The sequence below is a fragment of the Trachurus japonicus genome, chromosome 16 (assembly GCF_045865225.1).
Source record: "Trachurus japonicus isolate A0001 chromosome 16, Traja_1.0".
NCBI lineage: Eukaryota > Metazoa > Chordata > Actinopteri > Carangiformes > Carangidae > Trachurus > Trachurus japonicus.
The window spans coordinates 31,347,745-31,371,919 of record NC_140922.1 but is presented as its reverse complement, the minus strand read 5'-3'; the positions used below and the strand labels follow the sequence as shown (position 1 = coordinate 31,371,919).

Genomic DNA, 24,175 nt, shown 5'->3' with positions numbered 1-24,175 from the left:
GCTGCTATTTACTTATTATTGTTTATATTGTGCTTTGTAACTTGCTCTGTGTTATGTGAATCTAATTGTTTTTTATTTAGTTCTCACGACATTTTCCTCGGCGGATTGAATGAGAAATAAATACCTGTGACTAGAAGAACACCTTGTGTCATGATTGACTGAATGGAAGTTACAGTGAAAGGTGTTAAAACTTCAGTTTGTGAGAGTAATTAGTGCAGAGTGTGAATGTAACCTCTGTCTGCTGAAAAAAGAAAAAGTCCCTCAACACAAAGACAGTATCAGAAAGGTCAAGTCATGTAAATTATATTTCTGTTATTTATTTGTTACATACAAATGCTGTTTAGTTTACAACTGTGTCTAAACAGCATCATTGCTGATTTTTTCCACTGTCTTCTCTGGTGCAATCGAAGAGCCCAAGCTGCATCTTTCCACAAGACATGTACAGTCTTTGTTGTGCTTCTCCAACAGCTCCTGGTCTGTGCTAGTCTGCTGTGTGTGGTCGAAAGTCCTGTACGTATGTGGCTGCTCCTGAGTCCCAAAACATTTTCATCTTGTGCATGGATAAACTTTCCATACAAACGATCCAAGCATTGTGAATGGGCTCTATGGAAATTGGCTTCATGTCTGCATGACAGCGGGAAAGATGCACTTTTTTCTCCTTCCTGCTTTGACCTGGACTTCGCAAAATACAAGCTCCCTGGCTCTGAGTTTGCTCGAGAAATCGCTTTAAAGTCACAGAAGAATTCAAAAGAAAAAACAAAACAAAATCAGCTCAACTGAGAAACCAGGTACTTTTCTATTTTTCAATTTGCATAGTATGTATATATAAACAATGTTGTACATTATAAAAATAGATCTTTGTAAATTAAATAAAAAACCTAAATCAAACTTTTGTACACCAGAACAAAACCAGAGGAGGAAAAAAAAGTTCTTATTTCTGATTGTGCCAGAAGGGGAGGCCAGGAGCGATCCATCTTTCAGATGCATTGCATTTCCCATCTTCCTTTGAGCCAGAATGAACTTCAAGAAAGTCCAATTCACCTGACCAACGGGGCCAGTGCTGCACTGACGGCCATGAGTCTGTCCTTCACTCGAAAGAACTCCACAAAGCCCTCCTGTAAACAAACAAAAAACAAACATCAAATGAGTTCAGATAGATGGTATGAAATGATGATGACGGTGATAAAGATCTGTGTTCACTGGACTCATAGCCTAAAGCGATAGTTCAGCTTTTTTGAAGTGGGGTTGTATGAGGTAGGCCTACCTTTGAAAAAAGCATTGCCCCCCCACACACACAGTCAGGAAAATACGGTACTTAATGGCCATTTGTAGCTCATGCAACCCCACTTCAAAAAAGATGAACTATCCTTTGCAATCAGAACAGTTTTTTTATGTTTGTTCCTCCACCCTGTCATTCAGCCATTACTCAGAGCTCATTAACTTACCCAGGAATTATTCTTCACCAGCCATTCTCGCTGTTCTGTGAGCAGGTATTTGGAGATTTCCTCCCCCACAGACTCCACACAGTTCTCCCGGCCCGTGTCCTTCAAGTGCTGACAGACCACCGCCCCGAAGGCCACCAGGCTGGCGATGCGGCCCCAGTTTGTGGTCCCGTCCCCGAACAGGCTCTTGGCTACGGAGCCCACAAACCTCACATCATCGCCTCTGTTGTCCAGTGACAGCTTCTTGACCATACCTGGGAAAAATAGAATAAAAAAGCCTGTCAGAAATCTATCCCTCTCCTTATGTAAGCATCAAAAAGTGACAATATGGCGACTTTACAGAGCAGCACACTTAGCTTAGCAATAACAATTTAAAAACAGTTATGTTAGCCTACAAAAACATGTTTCACAGGTTTTTAATTTGCTCCGAGAATATGAGGTAAAACCAAAGTTGAAACAGATGCAAAATAATCATTAGTTGCAGCCCTAGAAGTGTCTGCTCGGAGCACACCTGCTGACAGATGTGCAGATGTGTGACAGTTTCCTCATCACTAAACCTCAAGTCTCTCCAACATACACAGGCATATGTATGTCGTCTGTGTTTTTACACTCTTCAGTTGTCTTGTTTAAGTTTTTGCTGGTAGGCAAACATGAAATCTGGTGCACACCCAGTGTTTTCCTTGCTCTGCATATACATGACTTGTTACATGAAAATATCTCAAAGGAATTTTACTTGGTTATTTGTCTAGGAAGACGTTTCACCTCTCATCCAAGAGGTTTCATCAGTTCATGTAAGGTCAAGTCATGTCAATTATATTTCTCTTATTTATTTGTTATATACAAATGCTGTTTAGTTTACAACTGTGTCTAAACTGCAGCATTGCTGATTTTTTCTCTCTTCTCCGGTGCAATCTGGTGGGACTGGTCCTAGCCTGGTCAGATGCGAGCATGAACAAGCATTTTGTTTTCCCCCTTTATCTGACCTATCATACTCATTTCAAAGAGATGGACTGATTTTCATAGTCTTTATTTGTGTTCCAAAACTAGCTTTTTCACAATTCTCCCTCTGCTCTCTAATGTGCATAATGGACCAGCACCAGAATCCATTGTTTGCCTATTATATTGTTCAAATCGACCGCTCTCCCTCCGCCTATGTCACTTCCAATTAAGTGTTTTTCTATGCGGAAGTAACATTTTCTCACAAAAACGCCTCAATAATGTATTTATAAATATCATTTTAAGAAAAACTTGTTCCTACATTATTTTTCTCAGCATTGGTTTGTTTGTATGAGTAGTTATCTGCGTTAAATAAATAAGAGCCAGTAGTTGTAGCAATATGAGTTCAAGGCCCACTACTAGCCTCATGTCTCTTTGCAATAAACTCCAACATTTACATACCGTTGTATCTGTGTTTATCCATCACTTCGTTCACCACTTTCTTCATCGTTTGCAGTGCTTTGTGTTCAGTCCCCCGCGTCACCGACCACCCAGTAAAGTGAATCATGGTCTGGCTCATGAGCTGCCTCGTACCGGCCTCCACCATCTGACCCACTTCTTCGTCATCGGTTTCGTCGTCCGACTGGAAATCTGGAGTCCACGGCAAAGAATGACTGTTCTTCTTGACCATACCTGGAAAAATAAAAAATATGATGTAATATAGGCCTACAACCCTCTTTCAGAAACAGATCTCCCTGTCTATACATCAAAGGTGACAATATGAACAATAGTGACAATATGGTGACGTGTCTGGTATGTGGCATATTTGTAAACTAGAAAGCATTTCCTTGCAGAGCAGCACCGTCTGATGGACCAAAGTGATGATACTATACATTAAAAATGGAGTATTAGACCTCTGAGCAAAAAAAGACAACTTTGAGGCACAGTGCACATCATGTTCTAGCTCATTTCTCTAGTTTAAAACGCCAATATTAACGGCAACACTCCTCTCTCCTCTCCTCTCCTCTCTTTTTCTCCGCTGTCTGCGTGCACGTGTGTGTGTTGTGAGCAGTGATGGGAATAACGGCGTTAAAATAAACGGCGTTACTAACGGCGTTATTTTTTTCAGTAACGAGTAATCTAACTAATTACTATTTCCACCGTTACAGCGCCGTTACCGTTACCGACAATTAAACGAGGCGCGTTACAAACTACTCAGTGAAGCCGTTGTCCTCCGACTTGGCTCATCTCAGACACAGAAGCTGCTAAACTGTTTTTCTTTTTCCTTCTCTCCTTTGGTGAGGGGAGGAGGGAGGAGGGAGGGAGGGACGAGACAACCGCGTAAGTGATGATGATTGGTTGAGGCAGAGTAAGGTTTCATGCTAAGCCAATCAGAGGCAGTGTTCAGTTTGTACACAAACCACACACGCACGCAGTTTAGCCCAAGGGGGCAGTTGTCGGTCTGAGAAGTGAAGCTCACTTCCGCGTTCAAAAAACTGCAATCCCCTCGGATTCCTCTGGGGGCTGGTGTCAGAAGGGAGCATTCCCCATAGACCCCCGTGTTAAAATCGCCGACTTTACATCCTCAGTAAACATGTTAAAAGCCTGGTGTCAGAACGTTTTTTCGTCTCAATCGATAGTTTCTACCCCCGCACACACTCTGAGGGGGGTGAATTTTTTTTTAACTCTACAGTTTTACTGTTATTAGGTTAAAATTCTGGCCAATCAGGGCGCGGAAACGTTGAGTGACAGGTCTGAGCAGCTCCGTGGACAGCTGCTTCGAGGCCAGTGGGCGGGTTCTCGGCCGGCCAATCCAACATGGCGCTGTCCAGGCCGCCATATTTGAGTCACAAAAACGACTCCCCAAAACCAATGGGTGACGTCACGGACGCTACGTCCATTCTTTTTACAGTCTATGGTTTAGCCTCACACACACGGACTAGCAGAGGGAAGCTGCCGAGATCGGAGGGAAAGTGGAAACAGACACTACTTTAATCTCCCTGAGGTAAAAGACAAGAACATGTGAGGTGTAGCTACATTATGTCCCGGAGCGAAGTGTTTGTCCTGAGCTTCTGCTCACCTGACTCTGTGCAGCTTCTTCATTAAATCCAAACAGTCCGACACAGCGACGCACTGCTCCTTTAGACTCTAAAGTCTCTGTAGCTCATCAGCTGGAACTCTTCCAGAGCAGCTACAGCAGCGTTGTGACCTCAACCATGGTTGGTGAGAGCAGAAATGTTGTTGTTGTAGTGAAAATGGGCGGGCTCGTGAAGACGCGAATTTACACAAAGTCAAAACGAGCGATAAATCGCATTTCTCGCGTATCTCGCGTTTGGTCGCGCGTATAAACTCGAGCGAAAAAAAAGCGTTCCTCGTGTTTGGTGGGAAGCCCCTTGTGGGTCTTCCCACCAAACACGATGAAAAGGACGAAGACGCGAAGGTCCCGTCGCCATAAAAGAATCGGGTGTATTGCGTCGCAAAAAAAAAAAGTCGCGTCTACCGCGTCTCGCGCCTAATCGCGTCTTTGCGTCACGGCCTTTTACACCGCGGACGTAACGAATAAACGGTGACGGTGTGAACGAACAACATAGAACAGGACCAGACGTGGCGTTGTTTCCTCTTTTCACCTACAGCTCCACTCTCACTTACTTACACTAACTACTGTTATTGTTGAGGCCAGAGAATTGTGGGATTTGTAGTTTTTGACCAATCACAGGTTGTGCTCTTTCTTTTTTGTGATTTTCCCGGTTTACACGTCATGTTTTTTTTTTTTAGGGGCAAATGCGAGACTAAAATTATTTAAGACTTGAACACAATAATTCAACAAATTTAAGACATTTTAAGACCTAAAATTTAGATTTTCAAATTTTAGACTTTTTAAGACCCCACGGATACTCTGTTATTTCATATAAAAGTTTAAGTGCATACATATTTTATGATGCTGTGTATTATATATTATATATTTAAGACCATCTTTGAATTTTCTAATAAATGTAATACTTTTTAAGGCCTTAATTTTAGATACATGAATTTAAGACTTTTTAAGGATCCGCGGATACCCTGAGAAGTTGTGTGCTCGCAGCAGGACAGATAATCAGATGGATAATCGGTAAAGTTAATAATTTCACTTAATGTGGCCATGAATAAATTAATTTCGATGTTTCCTGTTATTGTTGCCCAAACGCAAATCTTGAATAGGTCTCCACTGTTTTCACATTTAAAAAGGTCTTTGTTGTCTTTGTACAGAGACAATATGAGATTTGCTTGTAGCCACAGCACTTAAAAAACCCACTGTAACCTATTTTCATAGGCACACCAGCCTCGCTTTCAATAAAACACACACTCGCATTCCATAATTGCGATCAGTGAAATATATGAAAACAATAAAATACAATTTAAAAATGCCCTTGGAAAGAAAAAGAAAAACGCAATAGTTACTTTCCCTGGTAACTAGTTACTATTATAGTGAAGTAGTGGAGTTACTAACTCAGTTACTTTTTAGGAGAAGTAATTAGTAACTATAACTAATTACTTTTTAAAAGTAACGTTCCCAACACTGGTTGTGAGAGAGGAGGGAGGGGGGAGGGGGGAGCCCCGCCCGTCAGAGGAGAGGAGATGCATTGTTATGAATGTAGCTAATGAAACCAACACATTAGACGCTGAAATTGCACAACTCTGAGTTAGCTTTTCATTTAATTAAAAAAACAAACAAAGGTTCAATACAGCAGCAGTGCCTCCCAGCTTATTATTGTTCCATTGTTTTATTTTTATTATAATCAAAAATAAAACAATGGAACAATAATAAGCTGGGAGGCACTGCTGCTGTAGGCCTATTGAATATGATGTCATATTCAATATTTTCCTGGGTATTGGCATTGAGTTGTTTGTGACACTCCTACAACTCTGTGAAGACATAGGCTATTCTACCACAACAAACACCACAACAGCCAGAAACAACTAAAATGCAGGATATGTGTAAAATGTCCTTGTACAAATTGAAGAGAGAAATTAAAATGTATGGGAAAAAGACTCAGGGGGTAGGCTACGCAAGACAAAAAAGACAACATTTAGGCTACATACCGTTGTATGCGTATCTGTGTTTATCCAACACGTCGTTGACAACTCTCTTCATCGTTTGTAGTGCTTTGTGTTCCGTCCTCCTCGACACAGACCGCCCGGTAAAGTGAATCATGGCCTGGCTCATGAGCTGCCTCGTATCGGCCTCTAGCGCTTCGTCTCCGCTGTGGGACACGTCGCTGTCGCTGTCGGTCTCCATCTGCGGAGTACACGGCAGAGAACCGTCGTCCACGTGACGTGGGAACTGCCCATTGGTTCGACCTCCCGTTACTCCGACAAAATCAACCACAAGTCGGACCAATAGGAGGTCGAACCAGTGGGTGGTCCCGTTAGTTCGAACTGTCATCGCTACTTTGTGACAAGCTCTTCCATTGATAGGAGCATGCAGCTCTCCCTCCCTCTCTCTCTCTCTCTCTCTCTCTTTACGCACATCACACACATACACGCGCGGCCCAGAATATCACCATATTCAGTCAGAGAGCCAGATCATGTCAGATCGCACACAACCATCATAAATGCTGATCAAGATGTGTAAACTGATAATCAAAGCCCCCCCTCCCAGAGTACAGAGTAAAAGAAATACACCCCCCCCCCTCCGCTCGAGCACGGCTGAACCAGGCTTGAGCTCACTTCACGGGCGCGAGGCTGCTGCAGCCGCCGCTCCTGCTGACAGCAGACTGAGAGAGGGGGAAAAAAAGTAAATTTCGCTTTGGTTAGGTTCAGGCAATGAAGAAAGGAGTTGGTTAAGTTTAGTAAAAACAGCAGGTAGAGGCTAGACAGGCTGGAAGCATAATGAGCGTTATATGTTATTAATATGAAGTGCTTGTTTTGCAGTTAATTATGCACATGATCCGTTTGATCCCAGAAAGGAAAAAAGGATCAATGCGCAGCCTCTGTTTCCTTTCTGATTGCGTCCGTCTGTCTGTTCGGAGTGGGAGAGAGAGAGAGAGAACCCAATCCACCTGTCTGTAATGTAAGTTTGATTTGATATGAGTGTCAAGGTTTAATTACGGACACTAATGAGCGCGCAGCAGTGCGTAAAAGTCGTGCGTAATGACAGCTCCTCGTTGGTGCAACACAATAAACTGCACCTCTTCTTCCACGTGTGTCTTATTGACAGGTGGAGCCTATATGAATAATGATATAAATGCATAGTGAATGGTAAGAATGGAGAGTTTGACTAATAACTAGTCCAGTTCGATCTAATGAGGACCTCCCATTAGTTCGAACTCTCATTACTCCGATTGTCGGACCAATGGGAGCTCGAACCAATGGGAGGTCGAACTGGGAGGTCGGACTAATGGGAGGTCGGACCAGTGCCATGGACCCGTCCTCCTGAAAGTGTCTATGTTGCACCTATGTTAAATAAAAATTGTAAACGTTTATGCTTGTTGTTTTATGTATGTTAGTTTTGTATGTACTAAACATAATGCTTACACCAGCAGTGAAAACAACACAAGAGCCAAAGTAAATTTACTTTGGGAGGAAGCAAACACAGTCAGCTGACAGACAGAGGACATTCTGACACGTCGTGAAATGACATCAGTCAGTGTGTGTTTATATGTGTTTATATGTGTTTAATATGACCGTTAACATAATATTTGTTTTTTGGTGAACAGGGAGAACCTGGACTTCCTGGAGACCCGGGAGAGTCTGGAGAGCTGGGTCTGAACTTCAGACCCAGCTCTCCAGACTCTCCCGGGTCTCCAGAGGTACACACACGCACAATACCGTCAAGGATATGCGTAGGATACGGTAGATAAACGTGGCATTTTTACACCGCCGTTGTTGTTATTGTTTTTTTTTTTGTTTTTTTTTTTACATCCCCATGCACAACAGGAATCTATTTTTATTGAGAAAAAGCGCACTTTTAATAGATATAAAACTCACGGGCCGCACTAACATTACACTTTCATATCAAGGTGGGGGTCACAAAATATCGTCCCGCGGGCCAGTAGTCTGAGACCCATGGTTTACGTCATCATGAGGCTTTAGTGAACCATTTCCTCCAGTGTAACATGCTGGAAATACCCAAGAGAAAGAGGAAGATAGTTTATGATGGTTTGTGCTCCCTTGTGGTCAGTAGGAGGTTGTACACCCTGAGACTTTGGTATCATGGGCCAGGATCAAATATACTAATTATGCGATAAGAGAACACAAAAAAAAAAAACACTTTGCAAAACAACAAGAAAAACAGATTAAGGTAAAAGCAGCACAAAAGTACTTCAGAGCAAACAGCCTGTCATTTCTTTATACATTCTGGCACGTGTTCATAACATAGCTGAACGAGAGACACCCTGTGAGTTGGGCTTTTGAAACATATACCCTGCTATTTTTCCCTCTCGTTGAACTGCTCCGTGCAAAGCCAAAACATCAAGTAGCATTCAAGAACTCCTGTCCACTGTTGTTTTCATAGAACGTGTTGTAGCTTATTCGCCCATTTTCTTTTAACAATCTTGTTAAAAAAACAGGAAACTGTGGGCTTTTTTGTTTTTCTTAGAAACATAACAGGTTGATAAATGGTCCGTTCTGTGACATAAAGCATCCCAGACTTTTCTTTTAAGCTTCTCTCACACTGAATCTTTGCATCTGCCAGCGCTGCCTGCTTCTTCAGATGCAGAGCAAACAGATGTCTGACGGTTTGTGAATTCTGTAAAACACATATTAGCACAGAACTGTGGACACTGTGGATGTTCTTCAGACAATACTCACTATTTTCGCTATCTGTGACCTATCTATGATATTTTCTATGACCACTCGTAGCTTCTTATAAAAGCAATGCAGCAAAAATAGCAATAGATTTATTTTTATTTTTATAAAATTTCTTACAAAATATATTGGCCTAAATATTGGTTGAGGTAAGAAAACAAGAATATACTGTAATTGAGTGAGTGTGAGGAGCCACCTTCCAAATAGTTTATACACCTCATGTGAACATCATTATCAGCAATTTATTGAAGCACCAGCCTGCATAATGTTCCTATATTTAATTAATTTTCACCTGCTGCACTTTTGGTCACTTGTATTTGTGCTGTATGAACTTTACTTTAGATTATAAGAGATTTGTGCAATGTAGCAACTGCTATTACAGGAGTCTATTGCCATTTACTGCAGCTTTTGGATATGAAATTTACCTTATGGCCCATCAACTACTACCATTGTGCACACTATGAAACTATGACCAAGAAACGCCAATAAAAAACAAAAATGAATCGTGTAAACTACAAATATAATAAACAAATATATAATTTGTCAAAAACAAATACTGTATATACAGTAAATGTGCAGTGCTGTTGGTGCCAGGTGGCCTTGGGGTCTCATAACTTCAAACTTCAAACTTTATTTATTTGTATAGCACCTTTCATACATATAAAAATGCAACAGGCCGTTTCTTTGGGTCCATTCACAACAATGTATGTTGTAAATCTCTGGGCAGGGCTATTATGGGCTGGCGTTGCTAACGGGAGGAGTGTAGAGAGTCTTCTACTGCAATTAAAGTACTTAGGGGATATTTGTAGATCATACAACCACCCTTTAAAAAATGCTACTATCCCTTTAAGAGTATTTGTTATACATAAGGATGATATGGCTGTATGGCTGGGCACTCATCCACTTGGTCATCCTCTTGGCTTTGAAAATGGAGACAAATGATAAGAATCATTTCACAGAACAATACATCTGTCCAATTCATGATAATGTGTACAAAATTTTCTGCAGTATTAGAGCTATATTTTGGTGAAAGTTGCAAAACTGTAGCACATATGGTTGGTTTGGTACAAAGTTTTTAAATTTAGATGCTTAAAACGCAAGTGAAGATGCAACAGGTGGAGCTCAGTCATCTCCTCTCTTTTCCACCATCGCTGTCTGGCCACTAGATGGCAGCACAAGGTCTAGTACTGATGTTCAGCAGGAGGAGGGAGGTTCAACAGAGAGAGAGGAGGCAGCCTAAAGACAATTTAGTGTCCAGCTGAAAACATCTGTCTGTAACTGCACCAGACACTGGATCACAGACAAGAAGAAGTGAGTTACTGTCAGACCTGGAGGATAAACACATGTGCAGCAGCTGTTGTTTTAATATGTAATAGGGCATGTGAATTTGCATGGCTGTGTGAAGAAGTGTGTAGGTTTTACAGCCAAAACACTTTTTTTTTTTTTATAAGAAATCATCTTTTCGACCCAGTCTATATTTTGATTAATACTGATACCGATGAAGTTTGAGCTATGTAGCTTGTACAAGATTGAAGAGCAGGTTCTTAGGTAAAATGTGAGTCATTTCAAACACCTTTTACCTTTGTTGTATCATTAATTGTATCAGTATTATCAGAACATGCTAATGCTAATGTTAGGATCCAGTGTGTGTATGTGTTGAATAGCCTATAACTTTACCAATTTTCACAATGCACAGGGTGTGTGTGAAGCAGCTTCAACACCCTCTTGTGGAGGCTAAAAAAAGTGCACAGATGTGACAGTTTATTCTTCCTTTCTTCTCTTTTTTCTTTTCTTTGTAGGCTATACAAACTTTCAACTTGATTCATTTTAACAAAGAAAGAGACAGTGGAGAATTAAAGCCATTATCTTGTCTGTTGATCCTTTTGCATGTTTAACAGTCAGTGAAAGATACTGACCTACCTCCTCCATTTATTCTGACAGTTTTACCTCCTCACCTCGATAGAGATGCAAAAACAGATGGTAGCTACATCTGTGTGTCTGAGGAGAAGGTGTAACAGAGGAAACCCTGTTGGACTAATGTCAAAATATTAAGAATAAACATTCAGTTCTGATGTTAATAGAAGTTTCTGTCAGGTCTGGTTCAGTTTTATTACAAAACATGACTGAAAAAAAACACCTGTAGGTTCTTTCATCATGTGAACCATTATGTTTTATTCAAAAAGCACCTGTTATCATTACATATTACCTATTATTATGGCTTCTGACCCCTAAAACCAGGTCATGTTTCCCTTCAACCGCTCCTCACTAACTACACTCGTCTTTATTTATTTTTAAAAGATGTTGGATTTGTCAGTATTTTCTCTTGTGAATCCTCACATTAACCTCTCTGACCTCTCATTTACAGTATAACAGTGTCCATCAGACTGGTAGAATGAGTTTTGTCTGTGATTTGATTTACTCATCTGCAGATACTCCCTCTTTTCCAAAAGTTAAATGTCCTGTAATTATGGAAAACCCTATTTAACTTTCATATCATTTAAAACAAATAGAAAAGCACTTAAAATTTAAAGTAAGTGGTAATACAGATATCGTTTTATTTGGATATTAAAAGAGGCACGAGCCCTGTGTAAATATAAGTGAGTGTGTGATTTCACAGCTGTTGCACCACCACCACGTCCTCTTTTGCATATTTTCTGTCATACGACCGCTCAACCAGTTTGGAAGTGGCGTTGCAGTTCACACACAGAGCTCCCTGCATGAAGACATTTGAAAGGAATTTGAATTTAAATGTCTTTGTTATCTGTAACGTACTTTTAAATGTGTCACTTATCTCCACCGGACAGAGCCATACGGTGGCGAGAAATTGTAGTATATGTGCACCATAAACCCGATAACAGCCTGTTCCTTCTTAATGTGAACTTAAAGGAGCTATATGTAAGAAATGTTTGGAAAATAATCCTAAAAATCACACAATATGTCAGCAGAGACTAAGGAATCATGTTAATTTGTACAATAGTTTGTCCAGAATATTCACATTTAAACATTTTTTTTGCAGCATGCAAATAATGTTTGTTTTGATTTTGTGTTTTGGCCTGTTGCTCTGCCCACTGTTACGTCTCAATCACCACGTCAGGAGCATTTCAGCTTCATCCAGGTTGCCAGTTCCCACTGAGCTGCAGCTACAATAAACATTATGGATGATGTCTAACATTAAAAGACTTTGCTATGACTCTCAAACACGTCTTGACAAAAGCAGAAACAAAAGCAGGATCTGAACAGGAGGAGATTTGTGTTCGAAAGATGGAGACGGCTGAAAGCGAGGAAGCTCATTTTCTCCTGGATACACACCTACTGTAGCTTTGTGCACAATAATCTGTTTTCCCAGTGCATGTATACAGCTTTATCCGCTTCATTTCCTTCTGTTGTGTGAGTGAGTCTCGGGGTACCAGAGCCACAAAGCTGGAGCAGGGCAGAGGTTAGTGCGTGGCTAATACATCTGGCAACCTCGAGTCTATAGGAGGGGAGGGGAAACAACGCGCTGCAGCTACAGTTTTGGCCACAATTTTACATTCAGCTCCTTTAAAGAGTTTTATTGTTGATTTTTTACTAGAAATGGATGAAAGTATACAACCTGAATGAGTTTATGTCATAACAGCTTCAGAAACTGCCCTGCAGTCTTCTCATGTGTTCATTATAACAGTTTGTAGTTACTGTTATTTATCTTCTTATTCTTCAATTTCATTTGCCATGGACTAGGCCTAATCTAGTGATTATTATTTATAGGAATGCATTGCAACATTCAGCTGAAACTAAATGATTTTCTCTCTTAGCAACGACCAAAACTTGCAGAAATAAAAGTAAAATTTGAAAATCACTCTCATTTGATCTGGTTTGTTTAGCTCCAGTTGAATGTATGAAAACAGTTTTCTATAGATTTTGTTCCCTAACACTTTGAGATTGTGTTAAAAAGTGATCAAGTGAGCTGCTGCAGAGAGGAGGAAAGATGCAGTAACCTGAAACTGTAGTGGTGAAAAAGAGTAAGGGAAAGTACGTGAAAGAGCTGATAAGAGTTATCCTCCAACTGTCGACTGGGACAATCAAATGAGCCGGTAGAGGAAACCATGGTAACACATGATGGGCTGTATCATCAGGTGTGTGTGACTCTGAAGTGAATATAAGGAGAGGTTCTCCTCTGATCCACCAGGCTTCACTCTTCTCTCTGCAGAAGGTAAGACCTCCACCTCCACCTGTCTGAGTGACGACTCTTTTACTTTACTTTATCATCTAGTGTTTTACTTTAGAATATGCTGAAGTTGTTCGATACCGATATTGATACTCTGATTGATACTATTGCATTTTCATTTGATTTAGTTAAAGCAGAAGTAAGTGGTCCGGTCGTTTTCGCTAATGCTGCGTTCCAGGCAGGCTTTTGAAATCGTAAATTACAGCTTCAAGTCACAACTTACGACTTTGTAGCGTTCCAGGCAACCCACTCGTGTTTTTCCGACCTGTTTTACCGGTGAAAGTCACTATAACGGCCACTCGTAACTTCTGACCTGTGAACTCGTACCAGATCGAACTGGTACGACTTCACGGTCGGAAAAATACGAGTTTCCTTGAACGCACCATAACAGTCCTCGTCCCTGCGTCGCCACATTCACGGCGTCCCTTGGCTGCACACACAGCCCTGCATGCCGTTCTCTATCCTCATTGGATAAAAACTGTAGGATACGATAAATGTTTTCTCCTCGGCTCAGAGCAGAGCAGAGGGACTGACAGACCCGTGTTTCAGTCCAAACACTCTATGTAAGTGATTGCTGTCGGAAGATATAACTATTTAAGACTTATATTAACACAAATATATCACTTACTTCTGCTTTAAGTCTAGGAGGGGAGGGGAAACTGTCAGCTCCACATCTGTCGGCTGCACATCTGTTAGCAGGTGTGCTCAGAGCAGACATTTCTCAAACTTTATTTTGGAAGATCAGAAACGTGTGCACACTTTAGTCACACGGAGAAGCTCGTCCCTCCTGCAGATCCTGTCAGCTACGTTAGAAAGAATTAACATTATGTACAGTAAATACCGACAGCAGCAGCGTTTGACGATGCAGCAGCTTATCTGGACTGGACCAGTCAGGTACCAGATCCAGTTTAGTCCTACTGGTTCAAAGATTAACATGTTTTTATTTTTTGTCATCTTCTCCTCTGTCAGTTCTCCACTGTTGCCACCATGAGGAACCTGATCCTGTTGTACTGCTCCTTAACCTGGTGCTCACGCTCCCAGAGGTTGATGGGAAAGCAGACGTAAGTTTTAATTTAATTTTTTGTTAATTTGTTTTGTTTTTGCTTCTTTTCTTTGCACGCCAACCAAAAATGTAATTACATTGATATGTTTTCTTTCAATTTCAGTGGCCTAATAGGTCTTGAAAGAGAATAATGAAAGAGTTAGGGTTCAGGTTAGGATCAGACTATGGCTAACTTACGTTTAAACTTTCAATATCAAGTTTTTGTCATAATCCTACATTTAATAATGTTACAACTAACCCAGTCTCCACTAACAGTGTTTTATTTACAGTGATATGTACAATAGAGATGAGAGAGATGCAACTTAAGCTGAAAACTGTTGTTCAATGAACAAAAAACAGAAAACATGTCGACTAACTACCATCATCATACCATAAAGGTGATGGACTCTTACTGTAAGAAAGGCTGGAATCAAAATGTTATATAATAAAAAGCACTTATGCAATGCAAAATCTATTTACTGTAATCTTTTTGATGTTTTTCTGCAACAAAGTGGAGCCATGATACCGTGTTCACCAAATCCTACAATTGTTCTAAAGTTTTCTGTTCACTCCATCTTTAAATGCATCTCATTTGTAGATCATGACAGCAGCGATGTGCAAACTGATGTCGGCTGATAAGCTACCAGCTGGATGTGCTAAACTCCTCAAGAGGGAGGAGTCGAACCAGAGGAGCGGAGCAGAGACGGACTGATGACGACTGTACGTCCTCGTCCAACCGTCCTGCTGCGAAGACCGACCTGTTGCTGCTCTCTTCTTATAAGTCACAGTCTTCTTAAAAAATAAAATACTGATTTCTGTTCATCTGTTGTCTCTATGGTTTTGTTATAAATACACAGTACACGCACTGAACACTGACATTCGTGGCAACAATGCACACTGAACTCTCTGTGGCTTCAAACAGCTTATAGATACATAACAGTCAGACATCACACAATGAAATGGTGCATGAATTATGTAAGCAGTAATATTTATTATTATATGAACTGTGGTCATTCTACTACTGTATATGACACAATACAGTTAGAATAAGATCCTCGGGCCAAAAGGGAAAAACTAAAGTCTGGTGAAGCTTGTGGAGCTGTAATGTGTTACCTTAAAGTCAATATATAAGAATAAAATAAGTTAAACAACATAAGAACACAAGAAATAAGTATATTCTAACTATTTAAATCAACACATAATAACATAAATGGTGATTATTAATGACATAATAACACAGCTCACACTCAGTCTTTAAAGGTGGCATAACTTTCTTTTCATTGGTCTTGTTGTTTTCAGGCTTATATGTCTTTTCTCATAAAAATGCCACCACAAGATGCTCAAACATTATAATATATAAATGTCTTTTTTTGTACACACACTTTGTGTTCACAGAGACAGTGGAGAATTAAAGCCATCATCTTGGCTGTTGATACTTTTGCATGTTTAACAGACACTGAAAGATACTGAACTACCTCCTCCCTTTATTCTGACATTTCTGCCTCTTCTCCTCGATAGAGATGCAAAAACAGACGGTAGCTACTGTACATCTCAGTGGCGTCTGCTGCCCCCCCGTCTTCCCCTATGGTATGAACGAATAAGAACATGGAAATATGAGAACTATATTAAACCACAACAAGGAAACAATATTTGGGGGAGACAGACAGGGGATGGTTGTATTATGGGTTACAGTTGTAACGGTAACTTCCAATTTCTCCAGTCAGGAACAAGTTCATCTGACTCTCTTCCATATTGTGAGGATGTATCACCCTGTAGACACAGACAGTTTCAGAAGGAAAAAACTCATTTTTATGTTAAAAAAAAAAAGTGTTTGCTTGAACTTAACTTTTAAGAGTTGTTAGATTTGTTTGTATTTTCTCTTGTGACTCCTCACATTAACCTCATGACTTCTCATGCAAGCTTCATTTACAGTAGTACAGTGTCCATCAGACTTGTAGAATGAGTTAGAAATATACAGTAGCTATACTGTATATTGAGTCAGTGATTTTATTTAAACATCATTCTGCACATACTCTCTCATTTTTTTCAAAAGGTAAAAGTCCTGTAATTATGGAAACTCTATCACACGTCATATCATTTAATAGAAATAGAAAAGCACATATATGTGTTAAACAGGTGCAACTACAGATATCGTTTTATCTGGACACTGAAAGAAGTGTGAGCCCTGTGTGTAAATGAGTGTGTGATTTCACAGCTCTGCACCAGGTCCTCCTTTGCATATATTTCTTTTCATACAACCACTAAACCAGTTTGCACAGTTCACACACAGAGCTCCCTGCATGAAGACAATTCATTGAATTTGAATTTAAATGTCTTTGTTATCGTAACAGACTTTTAAAGGTGTCACTTATCTTCACCGGACCGAGCCATACAGTGGCAAGTAGACGTGCACCATAAACCATTCCTTCTTAATGTGAACTTAAAGGAGCTACGTATATGTAAGAAATGTTTGGAAAATAATCCTAAAAACACAAGATATGTCACCAGAGACTATAGTCTACTTGCCAGCCCATAGGGTTCCATTGTGAACCCGGAAATGTTGAGTACCCCAAAGTTTTATGTTAGAAATATATAGTATGGGTCCCCAGTATTCAGAAACTGCCGGATGCTAACTTATATATATTGGGCAATTAGCACAATTTACATAATTAGCATAAATTACCATAGTTTCCTATATGGGCAATATTTCCGCAAAATTGACTTGGCTGATCTGGGCAATATTGGAGTGGTTTTAGGGGTTATTGATGATGCTGAATCCATTTCTGACATTTTCAAAATTCAAAATGGCTGTCTAAACCGGTAGTGACCAGATTTAAACCGCCAGTGGGCCGATTTTGATGGATTTCAATCTGGTCCCTTCCGGTTTAGACAGCCATTTTGAATTTTGAAAATGTCAGAAATGGATTCAGCATCATCAATAACCCCTAAAACCACTCCAATATTGCCCAGATCAGCCAAGTCAATTTTGCTGAAATATTGCCCATATAGGAAACTATGGTAATTTATGCTAATTATGTCAATTGTGCTAATTGCCCAATATATATAAGTTAGCATCCGGCAGTTTCTGAATACTGGAGACCCATACTATATATTTCTAACATAAAACATTGGGGTACTCAACATTTCCGGGTACTCATTTTTGGCAAGTAGACTACTAAGGAATCATATCAATTTGAAAAACTGATCCAGCTGGCGATAGACGATCTCTGTATCGTCTTATCCCTGTATGCTTCACAGGGAGGACACAAACATACGATTTCTTTATATATATACGTATATTGTTGTATATAAACTTTCAATATGACTGCTGTTAAAAAAACAAAAAAAGAGACAGTGGAGAATTGAAGCCATTTTCTTGGCTGTTAAAACTTTTGCATGTTTAACAGTCAGACGGTAGTTACCGTACCATACATCTCAGTAGCGCCCGGTCCACACCATCCCACACATGTGCAACCGTATGAATGAATGAGGAACAAAGAAATATCAAACCAAAACAAAACAAGGAAATGATACGAGGGAGACCAGGGATGGTTGTCAATGTTTTTGCGTGTGTGTCTATGTAGATAACGTTCATGCTCGTTGCCACTTGCCAGTGCTAATGTTTTAGTTGTTAGCTATAATAGTTCATGGCTACACGGGCCTGGGTTGGTTATAACAACAATGAATATTAAGTTAACCCACTCCAACCAGAAATGTAATTGCATTTGCATTCATATGTTTTCTTTCAATTTCAGTGGCCTATAGGTCTTGAAAGAGAATGATTTAGGTTATAGGATCAGACTATCAGTAACTAACACACTTGTTTCATTCAAAAAGCACAGATTAAAAACCGGTATCGGTATTATCCTGACCCCTTAAAACCAGGTCATGTTCCCCTTAAACCCTGCTCATACCTGCACATATGTCATCATTTATTTTAAGAGTTGTTTGTTTGTATTTTCTCTTGTGACTCCTCACATTAACCTCTCTGGCTTCTCATGCAGGCCACATTTAAAGTACAACAGTCCATCAGACTTGTAGAATGAGTTAAACATATATACAGTATATATATTGAATCAGTGATTTTATTTAGACAGCATTCTGCACAAAGTCCTGTAATTATGGAAACCCTATGTAAAAGAAATAGAAAAGCACATACATGTGTGAAACAGGTGCAACTACAGATATCGTTTTATCTGGACACTAAAAGAAGTGTGAGCCCTGTGTGTAAATGAGTGTGTGATTTCACAGCTCTGCACCAGGTCCTCCTTTGCATATTCTTTCTTTTCATACAACCACTAAACCAGTTTGCACAGTTCACACACAGAGCTCCCTGCATGAAGACAATTCATTGAATTTGAATTTAAATGTCTTTTTTTATCGTAACAGACTTTTAAAGGTGTCACTTATCTCCACCGGACAGAGCCATACAGTGGCGAGAAATTGTAGTGTATGCGCACCATAGACCTGATAACAGCCTGTTCCTTCTTAATGTGAATTTAAAGAGTTGTATTGTTTTTTCCAAGTAGAAATTAATGAAATGAAACAATCTAAGTGAGTTTATGTCAAAATAGCTTCAGAAACTGTGCTGCAGTTTTCTCACGTGTTCATGTAACAGTTTGTAGTGGGTGTCATTTCTATTCTTCTTCTTCCTCTTCTTCTTTTCATTGTCCATGAGCTAATCTGCAGCTATTATTATTTACAGAAATGCATTTGCAGAAAAGCATTTCTCCCAAAGCTTAGCATCGACCAAAATTGCCATAAATAATTGTATAATTTGTCACCTTGAAATCATGTTAAAACATGATCAGAGCTACAGAGAGGAGGAAAGATGCAGTAACCTGAAACTGTTCCAGGTTCAGCTGCATGTGCTCATGTCAGAGCTGGTTTTCACTGTTTTAGGAGCTGACTTATAACATTAAAATAAAATGGTAGACTAAACTAAACTGATGCAGTGACTGAGATCTCTCTGAATGGGAACGGAAATATTTTATAATTATAAACAATGTGTGCTAAGGGAAAGTACGTGAAAGAGCTGATAAGTGTTATCCTCTATCCAACTGTCGGCTGGGACAATCAAATGAGCCGGTAGAGGAAACCATGGTAACACATGATGGGCTGTATCATCAGGTGTGTGTGACTCTGAAGTGAATATAAGGAGAGGTTCTCCTCTGATCCACCAGGCTTCACTCTTCTCTCTGCAGAAGGTAAGACCTCCACCTCCACCTGTGTTGTGTTGTGGTGTGGTGTGTTCAAGGTCTCGGTCTGGAGCGGGACTTGGGAGTTTTTTCTCGAGACCAGTTCACAGCTGCACTGACAAATGTCTCTCTCTCTGTCACTCACTCATTTTGGTTTATGTGATGTGATTCAATAATGCGCTTGTGTGCAACCATCTCAAAAACTTGGTTGCACCAAAAGTGGGAGGACTGAGCAGGTTCTCTGCTGTGTTCTTCTGTTCAATATAACGTTGTTTCAATTAAATCACTTAGTGAGGAAGGTAAGACCTCCAACTTCACCCGTCTGAGGATGTTTTACTGTAGAGCTGTGGTACAGGTGAAGTCTCATTGTAATTTTGACTGTGTCTGTAGGAGATTAACATGGTTTTATTTTCTGTCATGTTCTCCTCTGTCAGATCTCCACGTTGCCACCATGAGGAACCTGATCTTGGTCACATTAGTCCTTCAGCTCGTACTCATACTCACAGAGGCTCAACAGGTATGTAAGCAGTTTGCCAGCTCAGATTAGCCATTTTAAAATCCTCTGTTTCTTCCAGTTCATCCATCACTGGATAGTTGGGAAATCTTTGTTTATTTCCACAGTTTGGAGATATAATTTCATTTAGAAGGGGATGTGGATGCTCCATCTACAAGCACTTTGCTGTTTATGTGGGTAATGACAACATTCAGGGCAGAAAAACAAACCCAAATCACAACATTTTTCAACGCACAGGTACGTACGATCTAAAACTGAAAACATATTTGCAGACATCATTGCTGATGATTATTGATTAACCTGCTCCTGATGCTAACACTGACCAGTCAATCATATCGCTGGAAACAATGATTTCTTTCTTCTTGCCGTGTATTTAGTGTTTCTAAAATGTCACTCTCACCATCACTGTAGGTGTAAACCCCTTAGGTCACTGTCAGTTCGGTCGCCTTGAAGATGATGGTGGTGAATTTGAGATAGATAATTTCTTAGACGCACGATTACCCTTCAGGAACGAAATAAACCACCCCGGTCACGCTCAGAGAGTGAGAGAGCGCATTATAGGATGGTTGGACCACTGTACACCTTATAACGTCGCCACAAATAACTGTGAACACCTCGCTACCCATGTGCGCTATGGATACAGAATTTCAATGCAGGTATGTGACATGTGAAATTGTGCAATGCAAAAATAATTATTTAATGCATTTCTGTGAAGTGGAACCACATAAGCTGCAATAATCTACAAACACAATAATGTATTTACCAGAACCCACAAACAATGTAATGTTTCCTGTTCACCCACTTTAAATGCATCTCATTTGTTCTGCTTTAAGGAGGACACGGCTGTTGGACCGTTCTGCGGACTCTTTGGTGGTAGGAAAAGGGCTGCATCATGTCCTGAATACGACAAGATGGTGGAGGAAAACGTAAAGAACGCACAGATTGAAAGTGCTTGTGTGTTATCCACCAAGTGTCCTGTTAAGGCTGGTTAGAGAGCTCCAGCTTCACCTGTTGTTGCTGTTCTTCTTCTGTCAGTCTCTTTAAAATAAAATACTGAACAACAGCTGTTATTCTGTTGTCTCTGGTGGTTTTATTGTAATACACAGTACACTCGCTAAACACTGACACTAGACTTACACATTATAAAACTGCTCTAGCATTGAATAGTCCAAGAAACAATAATAGATATCATATGAACTGAGGTCATACATTTATGATTCAGTGAAGGAGTGAAGCTTGTGGAGCTGTAATGTGTTACATTAAAGTCAATACGCAAGTGTAAAATAATAATAAAAAGCTCCTTTGTGTGAAAATCAATAAGCAGCAGCTTCTCTGAGCCACACGTCATGTGATGGGAGCGACTGACTGACACTTTATATTTCCACCTCCACTGAGTGTCCCACTGTGTTTGCATGTGGTTCAGGATCACTGATGACATCATCAGAGTCACATACTGTGCCAGGGATTCCCAGACTGTGGTGTGCAAGCTGCTGCCAGGGGGTGCGTGACATGAAAAGGGTAATGGCAACACCATGGTGTTATAATACATAAATAAATAATACATTATTTCAAATGGGCTAAATAGTACATTTCAAGAAAATCATTTGTAAACCTGAAGTAAAAACATTTCAATAAAAATAAAAGAAGTCTCCCAAATCCATCTGAAAAATAGACTATGCTTTTTTCTTTACTTCTTTTTTTTAATGTGTCGGGCATTGGGGATGCATCGGTGGTTGGAAAGTAAAAGAAGGTGCACAGCCTAAAAAGTTTGGGAAAGAAAGAGAGAGCTTCAACACCCTCTTGTGGAGACTGAAAACATATGCCAGCTCCATCATACTGAGTGAAGCATCCTCCTTCCCTTGACAATCTCTGTCCCTTCTGATCCCTGGTTGGTTCATATGGAGGACACAAAAACATAAAATCAATTTTTTGTAGGCTATACACACACTTTGTGTTGACAGAGACAGTGGAGAATTCAAGCCATCATTTTGGCTGTTGATACTTTTGCATGTTTAACAGTCACTGAAAGATACTGAACTACCTCCTCCCTTTATTCTGACATTTTGCCTCTTCACCTTGATAGAGACAAAGCTGGGATTCTTCACCTGATTCAATAAGTCCTGAGTTTTCATGCACTGTAGCCTCAGTTTATTTTTTTAAAATATAAAAAAACCGGGTGGTGGACAGTCTGAAGATGCAGTCTCAGCAAATTTGGTGTCAACTGAGCAAAAATTGTGGGCGAAGAAAAGTTTAATAAGTTTTACAGTTATTGAAAAAAAAAACAGAGTGATGGACTTCATAATTTACACTGGATTTAATTGTACACAAGTTTCTACAGTACTGGGGTGACATTTTGGTGAAGGTTGCAAAAAACACATTAGACAGCGTGGTTAACAATCATTGTTAAAACTTGATCAATCCATTCATTGTTGGGGTGGTGTTTAGCTCAGTTGGTAGAGCACCTGCCCCATGTGTTGAGGCTATAGTCCTCACTGCAGGCGGCCCCGGTTCGAATCACGCGTTGAGCGGTCCAATCCTGCGTGTCATTCCCCCTTCTCTCTGCCTCCCATTTCTTGTCTCTTTCAACCGTCCTATCAAATAAAGGCATGAAAAGCCAAAAAATATATTAAAAAAAAAATCCTTTCATTGTCAAAACTCAAGAGAGAACTTGATATCAAAAGCTTTTTGTTCATACTTTAACATAAATTGTGTGTGTGTGTGTGTGAGGGAGAGAGAGAGGCAGCTTCAACACCCTCTTGTGGAGACTGAAAGAAATGTGTCAGTTCCATCATACTGAGTGAAGTATAGGTAAAAGTGTTCTCCACATTCAAACAAGATGCCATTTCAGTAACAAAAGCATTGATTACAGACATCACTTCTTGATTCGGTTGTCCAGCGACATGCAACTTTCACATTTCCGCTGTATATAGGGCAATATGCAGGTTGTCTCCATATCTAAAACCACAGTGAGACGGAACAAGATGTCAACTCGCTGAGGTGTTAACAAACCACAACAAACCTTCAGTTACAGGCAACCGCTCTCTTCCTGTTTTCCCAACTGTAGGACATCAAACTCTGTGATGTCCTACAGTTTATTTTCTCTCTTTCCCTCACTTAGTCTAAGATCCCTGTGATGTGGAAAACTTCATGTATTGTGCCAGTGCCTAAAAAAGCAAAGGCTCATGACATACAGGATTTTAGGCCAATAGCACTGACCTCTCAGCTTATGAAATGTTTTGAAAGAGTGGTCCTTGGGCATCTTAGTAAGCAGGTTTCTGCATACCAGGATCCACTACAGTTTGTGTATAAGAAAGGAGTCTTTAATACTATTCAGCCGCACATTTTAGTTAAGAAATTACTTGATTGGAATATAAATAGCTGTACTGCCCAATGGGTTATGGACTACCTCACTTGTAGACCCCAGTTTATGAAAATGGGTAACGAGGTATCTAAAACTATTTTAACAAACACAGGGGCACCACAAGGTACTGTTGTCTCCATTTTTATTTACTTTGTACACATCAGACTGTAGATCAAGCTTGTTGTCTGACTGTCATCTACAAAAATTTTTGTCCATGACAATCCACGCAGATATCCAAGACTACTCATATTCATGAAGATAAGAAGGAGGACGTCTATTGTGTCGAGAAGGATATCTTGGAGGTGGTGTGTCCTCGGCAGTCACATCGCTGCTATCGTCAGAGTCTGGTGGAGTGCTCTGAAGCGCAGTAGGGATCTTCTTGAAGAAAGATGAGTTCCTGGTGATTGAGTGTCCATCTTTTGTCGCGGTGATCATTGAGCCTTTGATCCGTGTTATTTTGTATGGTTCGGCCTTGTAGGGCCAGCTTGGGCTGGCGGTGAAGCACTGTGTCTCTTGGGCTGAAAGTGCTCGGTGTGGCATGACGGCGAGTGTCAGCGTAGGTTTTCATCTTGCTTTTGGCAGCATGATCTTTTGCTCTGATTGTGTGATCTGAGCTGCTGACAGTGACTGTGGCTGTTGGGATTTTTGTGTAGATCTGTCGCTGGAACAACAGTTCTGCTGGTGAGGCATCT

The 24,175-nt window shown here is 40.2% G+C and overlaps 1 protein-coding gene across 1 annotated transcript; it reads right to left on the bottom strand.

Annotated features, from left to right (window-relative positions):
• Window positions 1–297: 297 nt before the first annotated feature.
• On the bottom strand, window positions 298–6,683 carry LOC146972658 (induced myeloid leukemia cell differentiation protein Mcl-1 homolog). The gene is made up of 3 exons (XM_085803058.1): window positions 6,459–6,683; window positions 1,446–1,696; window positions 298–1,115 (listed from the first exon to the last, which is right to left on the bottom strand). Exons 1-3 carry the CDS (start codon window positions 6,652–6,654, stop codon window positions 1,038–1,040), a joined length of 525 nt encoding a protein of 174 aa, XP_085659184.1. The 5' UTR covers window positions 6,655–6,683; the 3' UTR covers window positions 298–1,037.
• Between the last annotated feature and the right edge of the window lie 17,492 nt (window positions 6,684–24,175).

Excerpts from the sequence above, each read along its gene's own strand:
- LOC146972658 (XM_085803058.1), bottom strand. The coding sequence starts at position 6,654 with ATGGAGACCGACAGCGACAGCGACGTGTCCCACAGCGGAGACGAAGCG. Across the intron at positions 1,697-6,458 it reads ACACAGATACGCATACAACG|GTATGGTCAAGAAGCTGTCA; the intron begins GTATGTAGCCTA and ends TATTTTTCCCAG. Across the intron at positions 1,116-1,445 it reads TGGTGAAGAATAATTCCTGG|GAGGGCTTTGTGGAGTTCTT; the intron begins GTAAGTTAATGA and ends GTTTGTTTACAG.